This window comes from Heptranchias perlo, chromosome 17, assembly GCF_035084215.1.
Source record: "Heptranchias perlo isolate sHepPer1 chromosome 17, sHepPer1.hap1, whole genome shotgun sequence".
Classification (NCBI taxonomy): Eukaryota; Metazoa; Chordata; class Chondrichthyes; order Hexanchiformes; family Hexanchidae; genus Heptranchias; species Heptranchias perlo.
Genome location: NC_090341.1, coordinates 21,162,919 through 21,180,111, shown reverse-complemented (window position 1 = coordinate 21,180,111; position 17,193 = coordinate 21,162,919). Strand labels below are relative to the sequence as shown.

The 17,193-nt window shown below is 40.8% G+C and overlaps 1 protein-coding gene and 1 long non-coding RNA gene across 2 annotated transcripts in view; one reads left to right on the top strand and one right to left on the bottom strand.

The window, feature by feature from the left end:
* LOC137334151 (uncharacterized) overlaps window positions 1-17,193 on the bottom strand; it is a 73,803-nt gene that overhangs the window by 31,018 nt on the left and 25,592 nt on the right. The window lies entirely within an intron of this gene.
* nup210 (nucleoporin 210) overlaps window positions 1-17,193 on the top strand; it is a 102,704-nt gene that overhangs the window by 69,552 nt on the left and 15,959 nt on the right. Inside the window, exons 30-34 of the mRNA XM_067998695.1 lie at window positions 1,348-1,522; window positions 5,995-6,170; window positions 10,327-10,547; window positions 10,645-10,781; window positions 16,056-16,182. Of these exons, the coding sequence (XP_067854796.1) occupies window positions 1,348-1,522; window positions 5,995-6,170; window positions 10,327-10,547; window positions 10,645-10,781; window positions 16,056-16,182 (836 nt within the window). The remainder of the gene's footprint in view (window positions 1-1,347; window positions 1,523-5,994; window positions 6,171-10,326; window positions 10,548-10,644; window positions 10,782-16,055; window positions 16,183-17,193) is intronic.

The following is a 17,193-nucleotide window of genomic DNA, read 5'->3' as shown; positions in this document are numbered from 1 at the left end:
GGAATTAAAGGGGCAGTGGCAGCATGGTTACGAAATTGGCTAAGTGACAGGAAACAGAGAGGTGAACGGTTGTTTTTTGGACTGGAGGAAGGTATACAGTGGTGTTCCCCAGGAGTCGGTACTAGGACCGCTGCTTTTTTTGATATAAATGACTTGGACTTGGGTGTAGAGGGCACAATTTCAAAATTTGCAGATGAAAACTTGGAAGGGCAGTAAACAGGGAGGAGGATAGTGATGGACTTCAAGAGGACTTAAACAGGCTGGGCAGACAGATGACCGATGAAATTTAACGCAGAGAAGTACGAAGTGATTCATTTTGGCAGGAAGAATGAGGAGAGGCAATATAATCGAAATGATACAATTCTGATGGGGATGCAGGAACAGAGAGACCTGGGGGTATATGTGCACAAATCTTTGAAGGTGGCAGGACAGGTTGAGAAAGCACTTTAAAAAGCATACGGGGTCTTGGACTTTATAAATAGAGGCATAGAATACAAAAGCAAGGAAGTTATTTTGAACCTTTATAAAACACTGGTTCAGCTATAACTGGAGTATTGTGTCCAATTCTGGGCACTGCACTTTAGGAAGGATATGAAGGCCTTAGAGAAGGTGCAGAAAAGATTTACTCGAATGGTTCCAGGGATGAGGGACTTCAGTTACGTGGATAGACTGGAGAAGCTGGGGTTGTTGTTCTTAGAGCGGAGAAGTTTGAGAGGAGATTTGATAGAAATGTTCAAAATCATGAAGAGTTTAGATGAAGTAAATAAAGAGAAACTGTTCCCATTGGTGGAAGGGTCGAGAACCAGAGGACACAGATTTAAGGTGATTGGCAAAGGAACCAAAGGCAATGTGAGGAAAAACTTTTTTACGCAGCAAGTAGTAATGATCTGGAATGCATTGCCTGAAAGGGTGGTGGATACAGATTCAATCGTGACTTTCAAAAAGGATTTGGATAAATATTTGAAGGGAAAAATTTTGCAGGTCTATGGGGGAATGAGACCGACTGGATTGTTCTTAAAAAGAGCTGGCACAGGCTCGATGGGCTGAATGGCCGCCTTCTGTCAGTTAATGATACTATTCAATGTGCCACACCCCTCTGACTTTCTCAATCCTTCTGTCCATCCCAACTCTTCGGTCTACGTCATCTTGCACTTAAGCAAATGTGCATGCCTACATACCATCACTGTTGATTGGTATACCATCTAGGACTGAAAGCAGAAAACCAAATATGGATATTTGATAGAGACATGTGTATTAAAGTGAGCTTCACTGTTTAAAATATCATCTTTTGTTTAGCAATGAGAAATTAATTTTAGTTGATCACATTAATGCTTGCCTGATTGGCAGAGACGGTGTGGCTTCTCTCAGTTATCGAGTACAGGACTATTCTGACAAAACTCCTGTGATACAAGTGGATGAGAATGGACTTCTGACATCTGGTTCCATAACTGGAACTTCTACAATTGAAGTGAACTCTGAAGAGCAATTTGGTATCAACCAGACTATCACAGTTGCCGTTAAGGTAAGATTTGTTAATATTTTTTTATCCATTGAATTGTCTTTTAATACATTCATTGCAATTTTTATTTGAAGACCTCAACCTCTCTGAAAAGCCTAAAGCTGTGGCACAGCTGAATTTGGATTGTGCAGTGCACCTCATTTACCAGGCTGCATTTGTACTATTCAGTCAGCTACACTAAGGAATATTTAATTTCTGCTGAAAAGTTTTTCAAAATTATTTGGAGAGCTAGAGAACAAATTGCAAAAGCTATACTAAGGTAAAATTGATGGGGTGGGGGTGAGAAAGAGAAAAATTGACTGCTCAAATTACACACCTGTAGCTTTTGTATTCCATAAACTTCTAGAAACTGGGGTCAGAGAGAAAAAGGGATGAGGAGAGAAAAGGGTGTCTTGTAATGTTACTTCATTTTTTAAAAAAAGTTGAATTTTGACGACCCCTTGTGTTTTGTTGACAGTTAGAAATGGTCAATGCTAATTGTTTATATAGAACCACAGAAAGAATACAGCACGGAAGGAGGCCATTCGGCCCATCGAGTCCACGCCGGCTCTATGCAAGAGCAATCCAGCTAGTCCCACTCCCCCGCCCTTTCCCCGTAGCCCTGCAGATTTTTTCCTTTCAAATACTTATCCAGTACCCTTTTGACGGCCATGATTGAATCTGCCTCCACCACCCCCTCAGGCAGTGCATTCCAGATATTAACCACTCATTTTTTAAAATGTTTTTCCTCATGTCACCTTTGGTTCTTTTGGCAATCACCTTAAATCTATGTCCTCTTGTTCTTGACCCTTCAGCCAATGGGAACAGTTTCTCTCTATCTACTCTTTCTAAACCCTTCATGATTTTGAATACCTCTATCAAATCTCCTCGCAACTGTCTCAGTTCCAAGGAGAACAACCCCAGCTTCTCCAGTCTGTCCATGTAACTGAAGTCCCTCATCCCTGGAATCATTCTAGTAAATCTCTTCTGCACCCTCTCTCAGGCCTTCACATCCTTCCTAAAGTGCGGTGCCCAGAACTGGACGCAATACTTCAGTTGTGGCCGAACCAGTGTTTTATGAAGGTTCATCATAACTTCCTTACTTTTGTACTCTACATCTCTATTTATGATGTCCAGGATCCCATATGCTTTTTTAAGCGCTTTCTCAACCTGCCCTGCCACCTTCAAAGATTTGTGCACATAAAACCCCAGATCTCTCTGTTCTTGGATCCCTTTTAGAATTGTGCCCCCTTGTTTATATTGCCTCTCCTCGTTCTTCCCACTGAAATGTATCACTTCACATTTTTCTGCATTAAATTTCATCTGCCACTTATCTGCCTATGCCACCAGCCTGTCTATATCTTCTTGAAGTCTATCACTATCATCCTCACTGTTTACTACCCTTCCAAGTTTTGTGTCATCTGCAAATTTTGAAATTGTGCCCTGTACACCTTCCTCCAGTCTGAAAAACAACCGTTCACCACTACTCTCTGTTTCCTGTCCCTTAGCCAATTCTGTATCCATGTTGCTACTGCCCACTTTATTCCATGGGCCGCAATCGTGACAATAAGCCTACCGTGTGCAGCACTTTTATCAAATGCCTTTTGAAAGTCCATATACACTACATCAACTGAATTGCCTTCATCTACCCTCTCTGTTACTTCATCAAAAAACTCTATCAGGTTACTTAAACACGATTTGCCTTTAACAAATCCGTGCTGGCTTTCCCTAAGCAATCCACCCACGTCCAAGTGACTGTTAATTCTGTCCTGGATTATAGTTTCTAAAAGTTTCCCCACCACTGAGGTTAAACTGACTGGCCTATAGTTGCTGGGTTTATCCTTACACCCTTTTTTGAACAAGGGTGTAACATTTGCAATTCTCCAGTCCTCTGGCACCACCTCCGTATCTATGGATGTTTAGAAGATTACGGCCAGTGCCTCCGCAATTTCTACCCTTACTTCCCTCAGCAACCTAGGATGCATCTCATCCGGACCAGGTGACCTATCTACTTTAAGTACAGTTAGCTGTTCAATTACCTCTTCTTTATCAATTTTTAGCCCATCCAGTAGCTCAACTTCCTTTAATGAGACTCTGGCAGCATTTTCATCCTTGATAAAGACTAATGCAAAGTATTCATTTAGTACCTCGGCCATCCCCTCTGCCTCCATGAGTAGATCTCCTTTGTGGTCCCAAATCAGCCCCACCCCTCCTTTTACTCCCCGTTTACTGTTTACATACCTGTAGAAGACTTTTGGATTCACTTTTATGTTGGCTGCCAGTCTATTCTCATGCTCCCTCTTTGCCCCTCATATTTCCTTTTTCACTTCCGCTCTGAACTTTCTACACTCTGCCTGTTTCTCACTTGTGTTATCAACCTGACATCTGTCATACGCCCCTTTTTTCCGTTATCTCTGAGAAAGAGATTCTAATTTTTTACCTCTGGGACTGAGAAATGTACACACATAGATACAAATAGAGAGAGGCAGAGAGTTATGTTTTCATTTACATTTTTTAAAAGTGTTAAATTTTGAAAGCAAACACTGAGGGAAACATAGGTCAGGAAGGAGTGGGAGGATAGGAGGAAAACTGGTTGAGGGTGAGGGGGCTGTATGTGTGTGTGAAATAAAGCTGTTTTAGTATGACTTTTAAACATATGTTGGAGCTTTGAAATATAAATGTTCTATCATTGACGGTCAGTAGAAAATTCTGCCTCCATCCAGAGCACATTGTGCCTTTTTTGAAAAAGATGTGATTGCAAACAGAGTAATGAATTTGAGTACATTATTAGCTAAATTTTAAATAAAAGCAATTTTTATCTTCAGAAAGTATCTGAACTTGAGAGGCAGAACCGAACATTTTCCTGTGCTAATTTCAGTTTTTTTTTGTTTGAACAAATTGGTTGAATTTTAAAAGCTTTTTAGGCAAAGTTCGATTGGCATTACCTACATTTTGTTGATAAAAATGTAAACGTTCCAATTACTGATATCTGAGAGACAGAGTCACACAGACATGTACGGGACCCAATAACAAAACACTGAATTCAGAAATCTCTTCAAAAGTTATAAATCAGTGTTGCTGGACTCTGGCCATTCTCTTCTCTTCTTTCCCCACCACCCCGCCCCCCCCCCCCACCCACCCACCCAACCAACCACAGTGCTGTCACCACTGTCCTCCCACTCTTCATTGTTGTGTGATCCACCATTGAGCCAAACCCAAGGTTCATCCTCCACTGTTCTGCCAAACCTTGGTTCCCACTGTTCAGTGATGCAAGATCAAAGGATCCCCTCATGTTGCCAAAACCCAGCATCTCCACCCAAGTGCTCTCGAAGCCCAGGATAGCCAATAATGCTACCCAACCATTCTCCCCCACTTCTGGCACACCTTGCATTCTGTCTGCTGTATATCCTAAGAGTACAAAATGGTGCAGGATATAAATCAAATACATTGGTATTAGCCTTGACTCAGTGATAGCATTCTCGCCTCCGAGTCAGAAAGTCATAGGTTTCGTACCCCAATCCAGAGACTTGAGCACATAATCTAGGCTGGGACTTCATTGCAGTACTGAGGGAGTGCTGAACTATCGGAGGTGCCTTCTTTCAGATGAGAAGTTATCTGAGGCTCTTTCTATTCTCTATGGCTGACATAAAAGATCCCATGGCAAAATCTGAAGAAGGGCCGGGAGTTCTCCTGGTATCCAAGCTGATATTTTTCCCTCAATCAATGTCGCTGAAGCAGATTGTCTGGTCATTTGTCTCCTTGCTGTTTGTGCGAACTTGCTGTGCACAATTTGGCTGCTGCATTTTCCTACATTGCAATAGTGACTACACTTCAAAAGTATTTCATCGGCTGTGATATGCTTTAGGACTTCGAGGTTGTGAAAGGCACCATACAAATACAAGTTCTTTGTTCTTACCTTGCATACTATGAAAGATAAAGGCTGCTGGTGTACGGTTTCCACGGAATAACACAGTCATAGCATTCGATCCCCAATGCACCAGTAAAAATACCGATAAAATATTGGTGCATTATGTGCGACATGGCATAAGACCATAAAATTGCATATCCTCTGACTCTCTTTGTGTAATGCCATGGGAGATCTGGTAATATATTAAAAATGGTATGTCACATTCCAATATCTCTCACTTGCGGTGGAAGTTTCTGTTTCACACTTGATTCAGGATCCAGAATATCTGAAGCTGCTTAATTGACCTTTTCACAAACAAAGCCAGTGTTCTGATTTTCAATCTGACCCTAGCATTCGTTTGAATATTACAGTAATTGCACCTTGCTGCTTCAAAGGGACTTGAGCAGAATAATACAATGTTTTACAAGATATTCTTAAACTACTAAGCTTTAGAAATGAGACCGTTACATGTTTTGTTTTTAAAGCACATCTTATTTTTTATTTCCCTTAAATAGTATCCTCGCAAAAGAAATTGTGGTTTTATGCACCATCCTCATTTTTATTGTTTACATACTATTGTAATTTTTAGGTTGCACCTGTCTCGTACTTGAGAATCAGCACAAGTCCAGTAATACACACAGTTAACAAGGAGACTCCGTCAGCCATTCCAGTGGGGATAACTTTGACTTTGACTGTTCATTTCCATGACAATTCCGGAGACACCTTCCATGCTCAAAATACAATAATAAACTTTGCTATGAACAGGTAATCTAATGATGGTAGTTATAGTTTATCCATATTTGAATGGAACTAAAAAATAGCTAATATATTTATGGTTCCTATGGATTTAAAATGTAACAGTGGATTATCTCTGGACATCTAGAGCGGTGGTAGAACAATCCACTGTTAACCATAGGATTAGCAGGTTGTATATAAGACCTATCTCTTCTAATTATATTTGCTTTGTGAAATTGGGTTAATTCTCATAAATTTCTCTCATTTTATTGTGTGTGTATATTTATTAAATATATTGGTTGTAGAATCTCCCATGGTGTTGCTCCATGATGAGTCAAAGGTTTTATAAAAGCAGGAGTATTAGGCCAAATAGCAGGAGTGTTATGCCAAATAGTATTATCAGCGACACTGACTTATCAGCATTGGGACTAGCCCTGGTAGAAATGGGAACCGGGGCCCTGCTCTGGCACTATTGAGATGAGATCTCCGTGTCTATATTTTGAGGGGTGGGATGGCCCAGAGTTCCAGGAATACTGGAGAAGAATATTAGGAGCAATGTAGCAGTCCTGGGATCTGGGATAGTGAGATCTGTGATCATTGGAAACAGAAGTCTCAGGGTCTGGGAGATTTGGAGTGATTCTGGGATCACAGTGTAACTGGCCATCAAGCCCCTTTTCTAATGCTCCCTGATCCTGGGGTCACCCCAGTGCTGATAACTGTGTTCCTGGCCTGTAATACCCATTCTTGTAAAACCTCTGATTTAGGGCAAGCAATGCAATGCAATGCGGCATCAGCGAGTATATATTAGATCTCGAGTTGCTCAGAGTTGGAAGATACACTGTCTGACAACATCCCTATTGTTTTAAATCACATATGATGAAGAAGGTATCTATAATAGATTCAAAGTCTGGAAAAAAAGAACACACTTCCTGTAATATTTTCCCAGTTACACTTTGTTGCGAACAACTTATCAGATTTACCATGAGCAATGATGCAGGAGATCATACTGCACTTAAAAGGTGCTTGGATGTGCACTTGAATGCCGTAACCTACAAGGCTACGGACCAAGAGCTGGAAAGTGGGATAAGGCTGGAGATAGCCGTTTCGGCTGGCACAGACACGATGGGCTGAATGGCCTCCTTCTGTGCTGTAAATTTCTCTGATTCCATGATATATAGTATAATGCCATTCATAAAACTGTAACCGATCACAAGTGAAGAGGTTGGGAACATACCCCAATGCACAAGTAATGAGCAAAAGTGCAAACTACTTTTGAAGAATCAACATTGAACAAATAACTACCAATAAATCAACTAGAAAGGAGCAGGAGGCAAACCAATGAAATCATCAAAATGTTTTTTGAAAATCCTTTCTCAAATCAGAGGACATACTGGAAGAAAGGTTTCTAACATAATAGATATATTGAACATGACATGATTTTGATAGAGCAATATCTCTTTTCCTATACCATATTTTATGGCTTGTTTGTATCAATATTACCAAGGGTCTAATGAGAGTGAGGAACTTAAAAGTAACTAATATCAGTGAAGAAAAAGTATTGGAGAAATTAATGGGACCAAAAGCCAACAAATCCCCTGGACCTGACGGCCTACATCCTATGGTTCTAAATGACGTGGCTGCAGAGATAGTGACTGCATTGGTTGTGATCTTCCAAAATTCCCAAGATTCTAGAACGGTCTCAGTGGGTTGGAAGGTAGCATATGTAACGCCACTATTCAAGAAAGGAGGGAGAGCGAAAACAGAGAACTACCAGTTAGCCTGACGTCAGACATTGGGAAAATGCTGGAATCCATTATTAAGGATGTGGTAACAGGGCACTTCGAAAATCATGGCATGATTAGGCACAGTCAGCATAGTTTTATGAAAGGGAAATCGTGTTTAACAAATCTATTAATTTTTTGAGGATGTAATTCGTAGGGTAGATAAAGGGGAACCAGTGGATGTAGCATATTTGGATTTTCAAAAGGCATTTGTTAAGGTGCCACACAAAAGATTGTTATGCAAGACAATGGCTCATGGAGTTGGGGGTAATATAATAGCATGGATAGAGGATTGGTTAACGGACAGAAAACAGACAGTAGGAATAAACAGGTCACTTTCAGGTTGGCAGGCTGTAACTAGTGGGGTGCTGCAAGGATTGGTGCTTGGGCCTCAGCTATTTACAATCTATATCAATGACATAGATGAAGGGACTGAAAGTAATGTATCCAAGTTTGCTGATGATAGAAAGCGAGGTGGGAAAGTAAGCTGTGAGGAGGACACAGAGTCTGCAAAGGGATAGAGACAGGTTAAGTGAATGGGCAAGAAGTTGACAGATGGAGTATAATGTGGGGAAATGTGAGATTATTCACTTTGGTCGGAAGAATGGAAAAACAGAATATTTTTTAAATGCTGAGAAACTATTAAGTGTTGGTGTTCAGAGGGATTTGTGTGTCCTTGTACACAAAACGCAGAAAGTTAACATGCAGGTACAACAAGCAATTAGGAAGGCAAATGGTATGTTGGTCTTTATTGCAAGGGGGTTGGAATACAAGAGTAAGGAAGTTTTGCTGCAATTATACAAGGCTTTGGTGAGACCACACCTGGAGTATTGTGTATAGTTTTGGTCTCACGTACTAAAGGAATGATGTACTCACCTTAGAGGCGGTGCAACGAAGGTTCACTCGATTGATTCCTGGGATGAGAGGGTTGTTCTATGAGGAGAGATTGAGTAGAATGGGTCTATACTCTATGGAGTTTAGAAGAATTGAGAGGTGATCTCGTTGAAACATGTAAAATGCTGAGAGGCTGTTTCCCCTGGCTGGAGAGTCTAGAACTAGGGGACGTAAGATAAGGGGTCAGCCATTTAGGATTGAGATGAGAAATTTCTTCACTGAGGGCTGTGAATCTTTGGAATTCTCTACCGCAGAGGCCTGTGGATACTCAGTCGTTGAATATATTCAAGACTGAGATCGATAGATTTTTGGACTATAAGGGAATCAAGGGATATGGGGATTGGGCAGGAAAGTGGAGTTGAGGTCGAAGATCAGCCATGATCTTATTGAATGGCGGAGAAGGCTCAAGAGGCCATATGACCTACTCCTGCTCCTATTTCTTATGTTCTTATTGAATATAAATTGGGGAGGAGATTTAGATTCCTTAAAATGTGTACAGGAATTTGTGTTCCATAATTTTTACGAATTGTGGATCAGTTTGGGTTTAGTATAACAGATTTTGCTGTTCATGTCTTAACTAAATGCAGTGTGGAGAATCTTAGGATTTTAATGTGAATGAAAAATAAACTACACCCCTCTTAGCCAGAAGAATAATTTTGAAAGAGGATAGATTTTGAGGATATTTTGCTCTTAGACCAGATTTGAGTCTGCTTTTTCTCATTTCTCCACTATATTTTTCTTGGTCTTGATTCAAGCAAATGCCTTTTGTTAATAGCCTTGAAGAAAATAATGAAGCTTAGAGAGATGATCTGAAAAATAAAGATTTGGAGAGCATCTATTCAGACAGCAGAATGGGGCAAAGAATTGGGATAAAGACTAAGAGACAAAAAAGAAGAATTTTTTTTACAAGGGCACCTTGCACATTGGAGAACTTTTGTTTGAGCAGATGTAAAGGGAACTTCACTGGTAACATGAAAGCAATGTAGGAAATTTCACATTCGTTATATATAATGCCACATGTTGCTGGGGATGATTAGCTAGAGTGTTATGCAATTTTATTTAAGACCTACTCTTAAAATTATAAACTCAGCGTTTTAAAAAGATTAACAGCAGAAAAGGAATGCTTTCTAAAAGCTGATTGTTAGTGATCGTGTACAATTTGGTCATCCATTATGGTTATTGGTTATAAATATCTACTGTGAAATTATATTATTACCCCATGGGGGTTTGCTGTAGAAATGAAAATAGTGATTGAACAGCAAGATGTAAAAATTAGACATGCAATCTACAAATGTTTTTAATCTGAGTATTCTTTTGAACGCAGAAACATGAATCTGATTTAATATTGCCGGAAAGGTACCATTTTGTTCTGCTGGTGCTGAAGTTTTTGGAATAAAATACACATACAGCATATAGTAATAAATATAGTGTTCATATTATAATGCATTATTTCCATTCTTAAATGTCTCTACTATTCAATAGATAATTACTGTTAATTTTGATTTCTGAAGGGATGACCTTCTGCAGATCGGCAAAGGAACCAGTAATAATACCTTTATAATAAGGACTGTGAATGTGGGGCTCACTTTGCTGAGTGTCTGGGACACAGAACACGGTGGTATAGCGGATTATATTCCCTTGCCTGTTGAACATTTCATTTATCCTGACTTACTGGGAGAACTTGTGGTTGGTGATGTCATCTGTTTCAGCTGTAATCTAGTTAATCAGGAAGGTAAGCATACAAAATATCATTTGTAACTGTTTTGAAACCATGCGAATTAATGTATAAGTGCAAGATGAAAACCAGAACTTAATTAATGTTCCTACAGCTCAATTAGGAGTTTGGAGTTCATCTTCCAGTAATATTCTTCAGATTAGCCCAAAGACTGGCACAGCAGTTGCAAGAGATTCTGGTTCTGTCACTGTATATTATGAAGTACCAGGACATCTCAAAACCTACAGAGAGGTAAGCCTTTCTAGTAATGAGGAAACATGCTGAGACTGTGCATTATTTTTTATTTTGTTTGTGGCTAGATTTTACCAATTGATCATTTTGCTGAACCGATTGCAGTGGTTTCATAAAAGTTAGATATTTAGTCCCTAAAATTGTTCAAATCATATTTCCTGTAAAATAGCTGCTTGAAATTTATGAATTTTGTATTTCTGTTCTCTAACATTGTGATTTTTGCTCAAGTTGAGCAGCTTCTTTACTTTCACCGTATGTATACCTGTCACTAATTTGAAGTCCAGTATCACGTTTCCCCTCAGACATTCCTCCAGTGCAAAAAAATTTAGTTGCTTGAGCCTCTCTTCATAACTTAGTCACCTAAGACCTGGAAATATCCTGGTCACTCTTCCCTGAACCCTTTCAAAAAATTTAAATCCTTTTTGAGATAAGGTGACCAAAACTGCATGCCGTGCTATAGGATTGGCCTCACACTTGTCCAGCACGTGAGTGCAAAAGACAAGGCTGAAGCCTTTGCAACCATCTTCAGCCAGAAGTGCCAGATGATCGATCTCTGCCTCCTCCCAATATCCCCACCATCACTGAAGCCAGTCTTAAGCCAATTCAATTCACTCCATGTGATATCAAGAAACGGCTGACTGCACTGGATACAGCAAAGGCTATGGGCCCCGACAACATCCCGGCTGTAGTGCTGAAGACTCGTGCTCCAGAATGGCTGCACCTCTAGCCAAGCTGTTCCAGTACAGCGACAACACTGGCATCTACCTGACAATGTGGAAAATTGCCTAGGTATGTCCTGTCCACAAAAAGCAGGACAAATCCAATCCGGCCAATTACCGCCCCATCAGTCTATTCTCAATCATCAGCAAAGTGATTGAAGGTCTCGTCAACATCGCTATCAAGCGGCAGTTACTCACCAATAACCTGCTCACCAATGCTCAGTTTGGGTTCCACCAGGACCACTCGGCTCCAGACCTCATTGCAGCCTTGGTCCAAACACGGACAAAAGAGCTGAATTCCATAGGTGAGGTGAGAGTGACTGCTCTTGACATCAAGGCAGCATTTGACCGAGTGTGGCACCAAGGAGCCCCAGTAAAATTCAAGTCAATAGGAATCCCCCCCGAAAACTCTCCAGTGGCTGGAGTCATACCTAGCACAAAGGAAGATGGTAGTGGTTGTTGGAGGCCAATCATCTCTGCCTCGGGACATTGCTGCAGGAGTTCCTCAGGGCAGTGTCCTAGGCCCAACCATCTTCAGCTGCTTCATCAATGACCTTCCCTCCATCATAAGGTCAGAAATGGGAATGTTCGCTGATGATTGCACAGTGTTCAGTTCCAATCGCAACCCCTCAAATAATGAAGCAGTCCATGCCCGCGTGCAGCAAGACCTGGACAACATCCAGGCTTGGGCTGATAAGTGGCAAGTAACATTTCTGCCGGACAAGTGCCGAGCAATGACCATCTCCAACAAGAGAGAGTCTAACCACTTCCCCTTGACATTCAACGGCATAACCATCGCCGAATCCCCCACCATCAACATCCTGGGGATCACCATTGACCAGAAACTTAACTGGATCAGCCACATAAATACTGTGGCTACAAGAGCAGCTCAGGTTGGGTATTCTGTGGCGAGTGACTCCCTAAAGCCTTTCCACCATCTGCAAGGCACAAGTCAGGAGTGTGATGGAATACTCTCCAATTGCTTGGATGAGTGCAGCTCCAACAACACTAAGCTCGACACCATCCAGGACAAAGCAGCCTGCTTGATTGGCACCCCATCCACCACCCTATACATTCACTCCCTTCACCACCCTGGCTGCAGTGTGTACCATCCACAGGATACACTGCAGCAGCTCGCCAAGGCCTCTTCGACAGCCACTCCCAAATCCACGATCACTACCATCAAGAAGGACAAGGGCAGCAGACACATGGGAACAACAACACCTGCACGTTCCCCTCCAAGTCATACACCATCCCGACTTGGAAATATATTAACGTTCCTTCATCGTCGCTGGGTCAAAATCCTGGAACTCCCTACCTAACAGCACTGTGGGAGAACCTTCCCCACACGGACTGCAGCGGTTCAAGAAAGCGGCTCACCACCACCTTCTCAAGGGCAGTTAGGGGTGGGCAATAAATGCTGGCCTTGCCAGTGATGCCCACATCCCATTAATGAATTTTTAAAAAAGACTTGATTTGTTTAATGTCAATACAGCTTGTTTTGACTTGTAATTCAAGAATTGCATCCCAGCAGCTAAATTTGCCTTAATGACTGTCTCGAACTGACGAGATATTTTCAGGGAATAGGAACATAGGAACAGGAGTAGGCCGTTCAGCCCCTCGTGCCAGCTCCGCCATTTGATAAGATCATGGCTGATCTGTGATCTAACTCCATATACCTGCCTTTGGCCCATATTCAATAATACCTTTGGTTGCCAAAAAGCTATCTATCTCATATTTAAATTTAGCAATTGAGCTAGTATCAATTGCCGTTTGCGGAAGAGAGTTCCAAATTTCTACCATCCTTTGTGTGTAGAAATGTTTTCTAATCTCGCTCCTGAAAGGTCTGGCTCTAATTTTTAGACTGTGCCCCCTACTCCTAGAATCCCCAACCAGCGGAAATAGTTTCTCTCTACCCACCCTATCTGTTCCCCTTCATATCTTATAAACTTCGATCAGGTCACCCCTTAACCTTCTAAACTGTAGAGAATACAACCCCAATTTGTGTAATCTCTCCTCGTAACTTAACCCTCGAAGTCCGGGTATCATTCTAGTAGACCAACGCTGCACTCCCTCCAAGGCCAATATGTCTTTCTGAAGGTGCAGTGCCCAGAACTGCTCACAGTACTCCAGGTGTGGTCTAACCAGGGTTTTGTATAGCTGCAGCATAACTTCTGCCCCCTTGTACTCTAGTCCTCTAGATATAAAGGCCAGCATTCCATTAGCCTTCTTGATTATTTTCCGCACCTGTTCATGACACTTCAATGATCTATGTACCTGAACCCTTAAGTCCCTGTGGACATCCACTGTTTTTAACTTTTTAGAAAGTACCCTATTCTATCCTTTTTTGATCCAAAGTGGATGACCTCACATTTGTCTACATTGAATTCCATTTGCCACAGTTTTGCCCATTCACCTAATCTATCAATATCCCTTTGTAATTTTATGTTTCCATCTACACTGCTTACAATGCAACCAATCTTTGTGTCATCGGCAAACTTAGATATGAGACTTTCTATGCCTTCATCTAAGTCATTAATAAATATTGTGAATAATTGAGGCCCCAAGACAGATCCCTGCAGGACTCCACTAGTCACATCCTGCCAATGTGAGTACTTACCCATTATCCCTATTCTCTGTCGCCTTTCGCTCAGCCAATTTCCTAACCAAGTCCGTACTTTTCCCTCGATTCCACGGGCTTCTATCTTAGCTAACAGTCTCATATGTGGGACCTTATCAAATGCCATCTGGAAATCCATATAAATAACATCCATTGACATTCCCCTGACCACTACTTTAGTCACCCCTTCAAAAAATTCAATCAGGTTTGTCAGGCACAACCTACCTTTCACACATCCATGCTGGCTCTCCCTGATTAACTGAAAATTCTCAGTGTTCAGTCACCCTATCCTTAATGATTCCCAAATCGGTTTTCGTTTTGACTTCTGCTGACAGATTCCCTTTCATGTTATTTCCTAGCTAATGAAATAATGTTGGCCCTTTAAGGGGAGGGACTTTTTGCCTTCCAGTGGGGTTGGAACATTTCATATTTTGCTTGTTTACTTTTAGCTATAGCTCTGTGTATTACCCTAAAATTATAGCCATTAAATCATTGCCCCATTCATTCAATTTACATAGTTGATCCAAGTCTCAGAATGGAAATCAACTATCTTCAATCAGTTCCCTGCCCATAGAGCTTTGTGTTGCCAGCAAATTTAATACTACTACTACCCTATTCCTTCTTAACAAGTAATGTAAATAACAAGGGTCCCAGAATGGATTCCTGTGGAACTCGACCAGTTAATTTTTCCCAGGGAGAGCATTTTTCTTTGTGGGCCTGTTTTCCTCCCTCCCTTTTGCTCTTTAGGTCCCTCATTTTAACTCTATCTTTCCTTCTCTCTCTCTCTCTCCCTCATTTCCCTCTATCACTCCCGAGCTCCTTCCCCCCCACCACGCACGCTTGCTCACTTCCCCACCCCTGCGCTCCCTCTCCTGCTCAAAATGGATGTTGCAACAAACAGGATTTTTAATATAGACTCGATGGTTCCTGATACAGAAGAAAAATTGCACAATCTTTAGTGGTCTAATTTCTGTACAGTAATATTCTATGTTGTTTGTTTGCACCTTTGACTGAAATGCAATCTGCTGTCAGAGCAGTGCCACTCTAATAATTCCAAGTTACTCTTGTAATTTTACATTGTTCAAAACTCAATTTAAATAACTCCCTTGTAATCTTTGTCAGCCATGTGTGTAGATATATTTAATTGATGCCTTATTGCAGATTAATAAAATTTATTTATTTCTGAGTGAGATAAGTTAATATTTTGAGTTATCATGAGCTGGACTAAAAAAATCACTCATTTCACTGTCCTTCAAAGCATGTTTAGTTTTATAGCACGCCCAGAATCATCATTTTGTAAATTAAAAATTACCATCTGAATCAGTGATTGTAGAATTTCTCTTACTTTCTGATATTCACTAAGAATCAATGCGATCACAAAATCATAAATAAGATGTCTTAAAGCTCTGATCCTCAGACTTGCCCCTCACACCTGAACCCTGGAACTAGCCACTTGCCACCCATGAGCAACACCACAAGAGATCTACTGGTATTTTTTAAATGGTTACAAATATGCAGCGAGCTTTTCCAATTATGCGATGAGACTTGCATTCTGATCCGAACTGATGGGCCATTATGTATATGGAGGCTGTGTTAAATGCTCAAGGCCACCAACCTTCATTGCTAATTTCTTCAGTGACTCACACAGCTAGAACATTCTTCTTTGTTAGTTTAATGTATGTTCAAATTCAGTTCTGCATGAGAAAAAGAAAGGCCCTTCTACCACTTGAGCTCCAGGCAACTGCTGGATATATTTGCACCATTGCTGTAAAATACGTAAATGTAGGCGCCAGAACAGTGACAGTTGTCTTATTACACTAGATTAATAGATTAAATAAGATACAAGCAGAAAATCTATCACTCTTTACTTGCTTGTGACTTCCAATGTACAGTAAATGATTCTTTAGCAAAGTCTGTTCATATGTTGCTTTTCAGCTGGTGGTTAAGAGTGCTGGGAAGACTGTTGTACAAGCGCATAGTGGTGCACTTCTGACAAGCCAACCTGGGGCTATGCCATTTAAGGTATCTGTTATCACAGGAGAGAACAGCAATAATTTGAAAGGTAATTTTTTTTTCCCCTGGTGGATGAGATCTTTTAAACTATAAGTCAGTCTGCCTTGTACAGTTTGCAACTGATTAACAATCTTAATAATGAACACACATGTACTACATCGATGGATTGGGGTTGAGTTGAAAGTTGGAAATTATGGGCTAATGGAAGATTCTTGTTCGTACACCACTGAAATGATTATTGAGATCGATGATGTCACTGCAACATGCCTAGTAGGACACAAAAATGCAGGCAAGCCTTATTTGTTTTATATTAGCCGCTGAAGGATGCTGACGGGATTGCTTGTTTTGGTGCACCCTTTTGCTTTGGTTTCTGACAATTGATCTCATCCAATGCTTTGTGCTTCCTGTAGTAGTCTCAGGTAGCCGAAAGCAAGTGTCAAAGCTGTGATCTGTTGCTCTGATAAAATCAGAATCTATCTTCCAATTTGCTAGGGGGAGGAGGCAAGGCACTTTGGCTGCAACATGGTTTCAATCAAGTGGTCTAAAATTATTCTGAAAGTGAGTAGCAGGTCTGTGGAGCCACAAATGAGTAAGAATAGTTGAACAAAATTAATACCTAAACCATAAAGTAGATGAGAAACAATAGAAACTTAAAAACTGAAAATAAGGAAGAAAGTGAAGAAACAGCAGAAGCAATAATTTTCTAACTTTTTGGGGATTTAAAAAAAAAAATTATTCCTGTAATAGGAAGCTATTCCTCATGGCTCGGTATTATTATTATTGTAAAAACCGACCCACGGGTGTGTCTGCATATGAGGGGACATTTTTGTTAAAAATAGATACGGTGGTTAAGAAGGCATACGGGATACTTTCCTTTATTAGCTAAGGCATAGAATATAAGAGCAGGGAGTTTATGCTAGAACTGTATAAAACACTAGTAAGGCCACAGCTTGAGTACTGCATACAGTTCAGGTCACCACATTACAGGAAAGATGTGGTGGATGTAGACGATCCCATGGCACTATTTGAAGAAGAGCAGGGGATCTCTCCCAGTTTCTTG